The 10686-nt window shown below is 43.0% G+C and overlaps 1 protein-coding gene across 3 annotated transcripts; it reads left to right on the top strand.

Annotated features, from left to right (window-relative positions):
- Positions 1 to 1003: 1003 nt before the first annotated feature.
- On the top strand, positions 1004 to 9812 carry gpa33a (glycoprotein A33 (transmembrane), paralog a). 3 transcript variants are annotated; one of them, XM_081361346.1, is made up of 8 exons: positions 1004 to 1137; positions 3374 to 3581; positions 5209 to 5378; positions 5465 to 5678; positions 6175 to 6339; positions 8070 to 8186; positions 8283 to 8412; positions 8488 to 9812. In XM_081361346.1, the coding sequence occupies exons 2-8, from the start codon at positions 3536 to 3538 to the stop codon at positions 8936 to 8938; spliced, it is 1293 nt and encodes a 430-aa protein (XP_081217472.1). In that variant the 5' UTR covers positions 1004 to 1137; positions 3374 to 3535; the 3' UTR covers positions 8939 to 9812. The 3 variants fall into 3 exon arrangements, with proteins under 3 accessions (XP_081217472.1, XP_081217470.1, XP_081217471.1); XM_081361344.1 differs by lacking the exon at positions 1004 to 1137 and adding an exon at positions 2783 to 2850; XM_081361345.1 differs by lacking the exon at positions 1004 to 1137 and adding an exon at positions 2830 to 2951.
- The last annotated feature ends 874 nt before the right edge of the window (positions 9813 to 10686 follow it).

The raw sequence follows: 10686 nt of genomic DNA, 5'->3' as shown, positions 1-10686 counted from the left end.
CTGAGTTCTCTGGCTACTCTCGAATCGCTCTCGCGGTACTTAGATGGCATACGTCACAGTCACGTGGTGTCTGCGCTGTATCAACTCGGACAAAATTTCTAACCGGCATGCACTGCTTGTCAGCCGCCGATCGGTCTGCGCAGAGCTGCATGAAGTCGAACAAGCCTTAAAGCTTTCAGGCTTGCCTTCTAGCGGCTTTGGTCGAGATCTTTCACAGACACCTGCTCAATATTAATGAGATCACGTGTCTATAGGCTCTGTGCAGCTCAAGCAACCACATAAAAAAATTCATATTCATGAGCTAAAGCCTCCTAAACTCACTCCCAGTTGCTGTAAATGACGGATCGTCGCACAGATGAGGACACACATCATGTCCCATTAATGTAGGCCTACCATAAGATCCCGTCCCAACCAGCGGCAGTCGAGCAGAAGATCTGATGGTGTGCGAGAAATAGACGACTGATGTTTGACATCTTGTGGAAGTTTAGAGCATTGAGTTTGGATCAGAAGCTTCAGTAGCAAATAGCCATTCAGTTCCTCTGAAATCACAAGGACAGAGCGAACTTAGGCTATAATAGTTTTAGCCTACATTTAATTTTTATTTCTATTTATTTGTATAGGCTATTTCTCACTCCAGTGTAGTTTAGTTGCAAGTCATGTTGAATATGTTACATTAATGGTGAATTTAAACATTTGAGGACATGACGGCGACCATAAAGGCGAAAACTAAATAGCCTAGCCAATCTTTTTTTTTTTCTTCAGAAATGTAATTTACATTTTTATTTCAGTTAACGAAAATGTTTATTAAAATGCAGCTTTTGTCTTCATTGTAGTTTACAATAATAACCTTGGGACGTAATGTAAGATGCAAGAAAAGAAAGGAAGATAATAATGAAAGAAGTGAGATTCCTCTCGTCCTCTTCTGTCTCATTCCGGAGCGTCGGCACATTCCAGCTCCTCATTACCCAGACGAGCTCTTAATGAAGCGCATTTACCGCGACGCGGACACTAACCGCTTCATCAGCATGAGCGACGAGACTCTCTCAGGCACACTCCTCCCGGACTCCATTACACCAATCAGCCGATCCGCGCTCGTGCCTCGGACGCACGCCGGCGCATGAGCTCAGCCACACCGCTGTGAGTGTAGAAGTGGTGCCAGGTGAATGTTTGTAGGGGGATCTGATGAAACTTACAGCAATATGCGCTCAGATCTCCGTCATAACGAATGAGATACAGACGCGAGTTTATATCTATTTCTAGATCTAGCCTATATCTTGATGGGTGAGAGTCAGGAAAAAATGCATCTGACCACAATATAATCATAAGAACATAAAAATACGTAGACTTTTAAAAGTAGGCTAAGGTTTGTTGCTGATGCCAAAGATCGACGTATCCAATCAAACTTCAGCATAAGTCATCTTTCATTTGGTAGAAACTCTCAAATTAGTCAACATGAAGAAAATAGATGACAATAAACATTACACAGGTAGTTTTTGCTGAGGTGAGTTATTATCAGCGGAGAGCATATTAACATCATCGTAATTCAAGAGACATTTAAGACCAAATTGTGTTTTTATGTCATGTTGATCGTGACATTGGAATGCAGTTCATGGTAATATTAATAAACATGAACATATAAAAACACCACCACGAGCTGTAGGCTATGCTATGTTTAAGTTTTGTTTTCACTCTGTTTGCTCTGTTCCCATTCTCCGTACTTCCATAGTTAGTTTCCCTGTTTAATTAGTTTAGTTCCTTCTTTTTCTGATTGCGTTCTCTGTGTACGAGCCCCAAGAGTTCCCCAGTTCATTTGTCTGTTATCATCTATGCTGAAAGTGTTTGTGTTAGGGTTAGTCTATAATCTCCAATGATCTCCTGTGTTTTTCCATTGTGGATTGATTAAGTCTGTATTGTTTCCACTGCGCGTTGTGCGCTTTTGAACAGCCGAATAACAACAATTCAGTATTATACATTTTTTAAGGCCAGACAAGTAATTTGCCGATGTCAGTTTGTAAAGAGAGACTACACGCCTAATAGACTAAACACATAATACGCATGTGCGCCGTCAGCGTTTCACAGATTCACGTTTTTGAACGTTTACACAGAGATATATTTTTTTTCTCCAAAATGTTTCAAGGCTGTAATGAGCGCATGAAGGGTTTCATGTGAGAGCGGTGTGTGTTAGCGGCTGCTAAGTTAATCACTCACTAATGATCTTTACAACGGAAGTGAATCAATCAAAACTAACTTTATCTGGACAATAACTTTATTCTAGATCTGCTGTAAAGCCTAAACACTCTCTGTTACTGTAATCTCCTGTTATCACTGTAAAGCTGCTGTGGAACTCTGTAGTGTTAAAGCGCTGTATAAATGAAGGAGACTCGACTTGACCTCGCTTTCTGGCCAAGACACTAAAGAGCCTGTCCCGTCTAGTGTGTGTGTGTGTGTGTGTGTCATTCGCTTGTTTTATTCCAAGCTAAGATGACGTGTGAGTGAATCATCTGGAAATAAACCAGGAATAAAACCGGACCCTAACTATTCATACATTATTTTCTATATTTTTTTTCTAGATTTCAACTAATATTGTGTATATAATAGTAAACATTGACCAGGTAATATAAAGGGCCATGTTATTCGTGTAATATTTCTGTCTCATAGATTGGTGACTGCCCATGTAAACGTGATTCTGACCTTCAGCCTCCAGAGGACGCTGTTGAGCTGAGTAATGCAGATCAGCTGAGTGGTGTTGATTGGTCTAATAACTCAAACACGCTCATGAGTCGGACTGGTGGATTTACTATCACGTGATCAAACCACCGGCTTGTGTTTGAGACTCTGTGGAGTGTGTGTGTGAGTTTACCAACTTAACACTATTTTGGGGACAAATTTGTACCAAAACCTGATAAAATCTCCAAAAACCTGCTTTAGGGACATCCTCATTTGTAAATCTGGTATGAAAATAACGTAATTAGATGTAAAAATGCAGAAAGTGTGTGTGTGTGTGTGTGTGTGTGTGTGTGTGTGTGTGTGTGTGTGTGTGTGTGTGTGTGTGGAGAGAATATACAGTTTGTACAGTATAAAAACCATTAAGTCTATGGAGAGTCCCCATTTAGATAGCTAAGCAAACGTGTGTGTGTGTGTGTGTGTGTGTGTGTGTGTGTGTGTGTGTGTGTGTGTGTGTGTTGCCACTCCCTCATCATATTCTTCTTGTCAAACCAGTTTCTCTGGATCTGATGCAAATCAGTGTGTTTTTCAGTAAAATGGCGAGAAATGAGTTTCCAAGAGTTCACAAACAACATAGATTCCACTCGACAGAAGTCGTTACTTTATATTGGGTTTGGGTTTGAGTTTGAGTTGTTTACTTCCTCCGCAGCGCTGTGGTGTGTGTGGCTTCTCTAACATGAAACTGTGAGACACATAGAGACATATAAAGGCATCAGGCAAGCTGAGACTCGACGCGGGGCGGGACTTCACCTGAGTTTCAGTGTCTCCAACATCTCCAGTTCCTCCACACCTGAGACTTCGACTGCGAGAGATGGCGGGAACACTGGGAATACTGGGCATCTGTCTGCTGTTCAGCGGTGAGTGAGCTTTCACTGTTTCAGTCTGGGAATATGTGTGTGTTTATTTACTCATCAGGTCAGATCCTCGTGCATCAGTCGATCCAGATTCATGTCCGGTAGAGCTTCAGTCACACAACAAATAGCATTAGCATGAAAAAGCACTTCAGGACTCATGTTGTGTTGTGTTGTGTTGTGTTGTGTTGTGTTGTGTTGAGTTGTGTTGTGTTGTGTTGTGTTGTGTTGTGTTGTGTTGAGTTGTGTTGTGTTGAGTTGTGTTGTGTTGTGTTGTGTTGTGTTGTGTTGAGTTGTGTTGTGTTGTGTTGTGTTGTGTTGTGTTGTGTTGTGTTGTGTTGTGTTGTGTTGAGTTGAGTTGAGTTGAGTTGTGTTGGGCTGGTTCCTCTTCATGTGCTTCTGAACAGAATATAATAATAAAAGCTCATAATTAGTCCAACAATCTCTTCCAGAATACAGTGTGAGCCGTTAGTTGTTCAACGTGATCAAGTGATTTATCTGTAGTTCCACAGAACAGCAACTCTTTCCTCTGAGCCAACGCCCAAACGAACGCTTCACACACACTCACACACTCTCTACATCTCACCTGTTGCTCCGGCAGCAGTTCCCGAACTCTAGAGCCGCTGGAGTCTCCTGTTGCTCCGATGTTTCATCGAGTGAAAGACTCGGAGAAGGAGATCTCCGCAGTATCTCAGCCCGTCCTCATGGATCTACACTCGTTCCTCAGCTTCTGGCTCGTTAGTGTCGGATTTATTCTCTCGGTGAATTTAGGATAAACATCTGAGACAAAGATAACACTAACATGAATATAAGGAGAACTCCATTAAGTCTCGTTATATGTGAAGTAACAACATTTGAGCTGTAAAAAATGTAATTCATTTACATACATTTTCGTCATAACTTTAGCCTCAGGCTGTTCCCGTCAGAGGGTTTGGAGTAATTAAGGTGTTTTTATGTTTCTGAAAGAGTCTCTTCTGCTCTCCAAAGCTGCGTTTATTTGATCAAATACAGTAAAAACAGTGAAATATTATTCCAGTGTAAATCAGCTGTTCTCTATGTGAATATACAGTAAAGTGTAATTTATTCCTGTGATCAAAGCTGAATGTTCAGCATCATTACTCCAGTCTTCAGTGTCACATGATCCTCCAGAAATCACTCTAATATGAGGATCAAGAAACATTTATGATTATTATCAGTGTTGAACACAGTTCATATCTTTGTTGAAACCATCATGCATTTTATTTTTCAGAATTCTTTGATGAATAGAATGCATTTGTGTAATTAAATAATATATAATCTTTTGTAACATAATTTATAAATGTCTTTGCTAACACTTTTATGATTATGCAATGCATCCTTAATGAATAAAAGTACCAACAAATTAATGACCACAAACTTTTGAATGGTGATGTATTAGTTTCCACACAAATATTAGGAAGTAAAAGGTTTTCAGCATTGTGTGTGTGTGTGTGTGTGTGTGTGTGTGTGTGTGTTTGTGTGAGTGTGTGTGTGTGTAATAGTTTGTCTTATATAGAGGTTTGTGAGTCTGATGTTTGTGCAGTGTTAAATGTAAGTTCACTGTAGTTCATCGTGTGTGTGTGTGTGTGTGTGTGTGTGTGTGTGTTTCTCACAGGAGTGCGGCTCACTTCTTCGGCCTTGAGTGTGACTATCCCATCTAAAGAATATAAGGTTGCCAGAGGTGAAGATGCGACGATACCCTGCAGATTCCCACCACCCACGTTAGAGACCGATAACATCCAGATCACGTGGACCGCAGTTCCAGATGTGCCGGGAGATCCAGCGGTACGGAAACACACTTCAGCTTCAGCCAGCACTCATTCCAGACCTCATGTCCTGTGTGTTCATGTTGTGAACTCTTTTTTTCACAGATCAAAATCCTCACTTTCAGCAGACTCAATTTAGTTAAGGTGAATACGAGATATAAAGGCAGGGCGAATCTATTACAAGATTTAAAGAGTGGAAAAGCCGACCTGCAGCTCCTGAAGGTCACCAACACGGACACGCGCGTCTACGAGTGTGGAGTCGAGAATCTGAGTAATGAGGAGGACGGTGGGTCTGCCACATCCAAACTCATCGTCTTGGGTAAGACACACACACACACACACACTCTCTCAGATCTGCTGGACACTTCGGAGAGATTTTAAAAGAAGTCTAATAGCGTCCAAACACAGCCCTGACGTCTAAAGCAAGGCAACATTTGGGTTGTCAGTGAAAGTTTAATAGACGTATAAACCATCGCCCAAGAATAGACTAATCATTTAATTTCATTTATCGAATTGATGACTAGTCTATTCTTGGGCGATGGTTTTTGATTGTTTTATTTTGTCTTTTGCGTTGTCTTGATTATGGCATATTGTTTATTGATGTTACTGTATTGTACTGTAGACTGCATTATCATATTGTTTCTATTCTACTTAAATTGTATTTATTTAAATGAAATGTTAGTTTGCACACAGCTATATGTGATGGTACCGTAAGGAGTGCTTCACTTTCGCTATCCCTTTGTATATTGGCAATAAAGAATGTTGAAAGTTGACGCGTGTGAGTGACGTCTCGGCCGTGACCCTGTTGTGTTCAGTGGCTCCATCGCCGCCCATCTGCAAGACTGAAGGGAAGGCGGAATACTTTCAGGACATCAAACTGACCTGCGTCTCGGAGGAGGGAACGCCGACACCGACCTACAAGTGGCAGAGATACGACACCAACAACATCCCTCAGCCGAACCCGCCCAAGGCCACTGACCGTACGTGTGTGTGTGTGTGTGTGTGTGTGTGTGTGTGTGTGTGTGTGTGTGAGAGCTCAAGCTTAAATGTGTAGCTTACCCAAAAATTACTCACCCTAAAGTCATCCTAGGTGTAAATGACATTCTTCTTTCAGACGAACAGAAGTTAAATTAAGAAATGTCCTGACTCTTCCAAGCTTTATAATGACAGTGAATGGGCACCATATTTTTGTAGTCAAACTAACAGCGCTGGGTAATAAACTCAAACTCCTCCCACATCCATCTTCTTCCGCTTATCCGGGGCCGGGTCGCGGGGGCAGCAGTCTAAGCAGAGATGCCCAGACCTCCCTCTCCCTAGACACTTCCTCCAGCTCTTCCGGGGAGACACCGAGGCGTTCCCAGGCCAGCCGGGAGACATAGTCCCTCCAGCGTGTCCTAGGTCTTCCCCGGGGTCTCCTCCCAGTGGGATGCGCCCAGAACACCTTCTCGGGAAGGCGTCCAGGAGGCATCCGGAACAGATGCCCGAGCCACCTCAGCTGACCCCTCTCGATGTGGAGGGGCAGCGGCTCTACTCTGAGCTCCTCCCGAGTGACCGAGCTCCTCACCCTATCTCTAAGGGATCGCCCAGCCACCCTGCGGAGAAAGCTCATTTCTGCCGCCTGTATCCGGGATCTTGTCCTTTCGGTCATGTCAAGTCAAGTCATCCTCATTTATATAGCGCTTTTAACAATGTAGATTGTTTCAAAGCAGCTTTACAGAGATAAACATATAATTTAAGGTAACAGATTGTTTTGGCTTTATAGCGGTTCTTTAATAAAGTTATTTTCCAGCTAAAGTTAGTTTTGATTGATTCGCTTCCGTCGCAACGCTCATTTGTTATTAAATTAGGGGCCGCTAAGACGACACCATAGTTATGTGCGCTTGAATATATGTGCGCAGGTTTGGAATTCCCTACAAGCCAAGCCTAAACAAAGTACTGGTGTTTCCTTATAATTTTTGATACAGAATTTAATTTTATTTTATTAATTCGGGGTAGATACGCGAATTGAGTTTTCCCGACGACGCTTTATCTGTAGAGTGGTAGTGGGATCCTCCATAGGGAGAGACTGGTTGGCACTTCAGCACTGCGTTGTCATCGGTCCAGGCGAAGGGCCTTCATCAGATCTGGATACGGCCTGGATACGGCAGAATGCGGGAAAGACCTCGGGATAAACAGAGAGACTAATATTAGTGTAGATGCCATTCTTCTTATGATGTAACGAGTACATCAGGATTTATGGGAAGTGTTCCCGGTTCCAGCTGACCTAATCTAACATTGATTTATAGAAGTCTATAATGTATTATGTGAATGCTAGGTCAAAGAGATGTGTCTTTAGTCTGGCTTTGAACTGACCCACAGCTCCGGACCATCGGTGAGAGTAGGAACGTAGATTGACCGGTAAATCGAGAGCTTCGCCTTGCGGCTCAGCTCTTTCTTCACCAATATTTACTTTTATCAATTTTTATGATGGATAGATGCACTTTTATGGACTTCAAAAAATGGTGCCCATTCACTGCCATTATAAAGCTTGGAAGAGTCAGGACATTTTGTAATATAACTCCGATTGTATTCGTCTGAAAGAAGAATGTCATATACACCTAGGATGGCTTGAGGGCGAGTAAATCATGGGCTAATTTTCATTTTTGGGTGAACTATCCCTTTAAACCCTGTTTTCCTGCATCACATATGTGTCTGTGTCGTCTCTCCTTAGTAAACGGAGCTTTGTCCCTCTTCAATATTACCAAAGAAATGTCCGGTTTCTTCGTCTGCACATCCGCCAATGAAATCAGATCTGTAACGTGTAACCTGACCCTGGCCGTCATGCCACGTAAGAACAGCAGCTTTTCCCGAAGACCTGATCAGCCGTGACTATAGTCCTGACTAACTAAACCAGCTGTTCTCTGTGTGTCTTAACCCCGGCTAGCGTCCATGAGCATGGCGTCGATCGGCGGGATCGTCGGAGCCGCTGTGGCCGTACTGGTCGTCATCGGGATCATCTGCATCTGCTGCTATTGCTGTCGGAAGAGGGAGAAGCCTGAGGAGTACGCCATGGGGTACGACAGCACAGCACGGACATCTCATCCAGCGCGCCGCGCCGATGCTAACCTTTATTCCTCTGTGTTTGGCAGGACTCCTGAAGGAGGAAGTTTCACAGACAAGGATCCTGAGGGGAAAGAAGATGGTCCGGAAGAACTCGTCAGCTACGAGGAAGAGCGCCGCACGAAAAGCACCAACAGACTTGATCTGCCGGACGACCGTAGCGAGAGGAGCTACGACCGGCGCAGCGACTACACCGACCGACGAGACGATCCCAGCGACCGGCGCGAGCGCTACGATCGAGATGATCGCTACGATGACCGCCGTGACCGTGACCGCGACCGCTACAGTGATCGCAATGACCGCTACGATGACCGCCGTGACCGCGACCGCTATGATGACCGCCGTGACCGCGACCGCTACGATGACCGGCGAGGTCGTGACGATGACCACTACGACAGCGACCGCTACTCCGAGCGCTACGACAGCCACGACAGACCTCCTAGCGTTCCGCCCAATAAACCCAGAGACCCGAGAATCTGAGGTCAGCAGACACGGATTCACTCCTAACAAAAGCCAACCATAACAAAAGATTCATGATCTGGTACATCATAATTATGACATAAAAATATTCATATTTAGACTAAAAGTCGGAATTGACACACTAAGTCAAGTTTTTGATTAAGATTTACCAAAAGTTTATCCTCATATTCTGAATATTAGATTTGATAGAATAAAGGGCTTTAATAAATAAATAAAATAAAGAAATAAATAAAGACACACTTCTGTTGCGGGCGTGTGTCCTGATAGTGGACGAGGCGTTGATGTGTGTGTAGTCTGACTTCAGTGCTGGTCGTGTGTTCTGAAAGGCCATTACTGTATTGATGTCTGCGTTTCAAAGCCCCTCGTCTCATATTTAAGTGGGTTTCTGTATTTTTACGACTCTTTTGTGTCTCTGTTGATGTTTCATCTGGGATTCCTTGAATTTATGTCTTCTTAACCTCTTAATATTCATATAGTAGGAATAAATATTGGTGAATCTTTTTTCAGCCCGTTGCTTTTTTCTTTTTGTATTGTTTCAAAATAAAACCCTGAAGCGCGTGTTGGTGGAATAACCGGTTCCTCCAGAGTTCCTCTGATCTAACGTTCATCCGTCGAACTGTGAATCTGAACTGCAGTGGTCAGGTGTGAGTTTTGCACCAGGCCATTTTAGTTTAAAATGTTATTAAATGCTATTATTCTTAAACATCATAGAGAGAACATCATAAGAGAATACCATGCATTTTCTTTTTTATGATTATTTTATTTTATTGTATTGTTTGATTTGTACATTATACTGTATGTTCTGATATCGTTTCCCATGTTGTATATTTTCTAAGATGTTATATAACATTATTAAAGCCATGTTTTTACTCCAGTGAATGTTTCTCAGTGTGATGGTGTTCAGTACTATCCAATACTGAAATTATCTGTAAGAAAGCACAACATTATTTACAAATTGCAACCCTTAATTTGGGTTCTAATTTGTATTATTATTTATTTTTATATTTTATGTTTTTTAGAGTTGTCTGTGTGTATGCCTTGCTGTAAAACTAATTGCCACTGGGGGACATAAATAGTTGAAGTTTCTGTACAGAAAGTGTTGCTAAACCGCTATTGAACACTGTTATTGCCCACTGAGCCCTTAAAGGGACAGTTCACCCAAAACTGAAAATCTGTCATCATTCACTCTCCCTCATGACGTGTAACACCCGTAAGACTTTTGTTCATCTTCGAAACATCATTTTGATAAAATCTGAGAGATTTCTGTCCCTCCATTGACAGCTATGCAACTACCACTTTCACACTTCAAAAAGTTTATCAAGAGATCGTAAAACGTCTCGGGTTACGACTGTAAGGCTTGTTTCCTGAGAAGGGACTGAGACGCTTTTGGGGAACGCCTCCAGCGTGACCGCGTCTGAAGCACGTGTGGAACTGGTCCGATCTCGAATGGTGTTGCGTCATGGCGTCATGTGACGGCGTATGCTGACGCTACAAAGGCACGCCGGCACACAACAGTGCTTCTGATAGGTCGAGGCAAGTCGTTCCCAGGCACTCAGGAGGTGTGGCAAAGGGACTCAGCGTCTTGTTCCTTTCTCAGGGAACAAGGGATATAGTCGTAACCTGAGACATTCCCTTTCGAGGGAGCTCACGCTGCGTCGAAGACAACACTTCAAGGGAACGAAATACCCACTGCGCCACACAGACTAGTGCCTGTCCTGGTGTGAAGCTTGCACAGTTCAGGACGAGAG

Source organism: Scardinius erythrophthalmus (assembly GCF_964197995.2).
Source record: "Scardinius erythrophthalmus genome assembly, chromosome: 3".
In the NCBI taxonomy this organism is placed as follows: Eukaryota; Metazoa; Chordata; class Actinopteri; order Cypriniformes; family Leuciscidae; genus Scardinius; species Scardinius erythrophthalmus.
The sequence above is the reverse complement of the archived record's forward strand: the minus strand, read 5'-3'. Positions and strand labels throughout refer to the sequence as shown.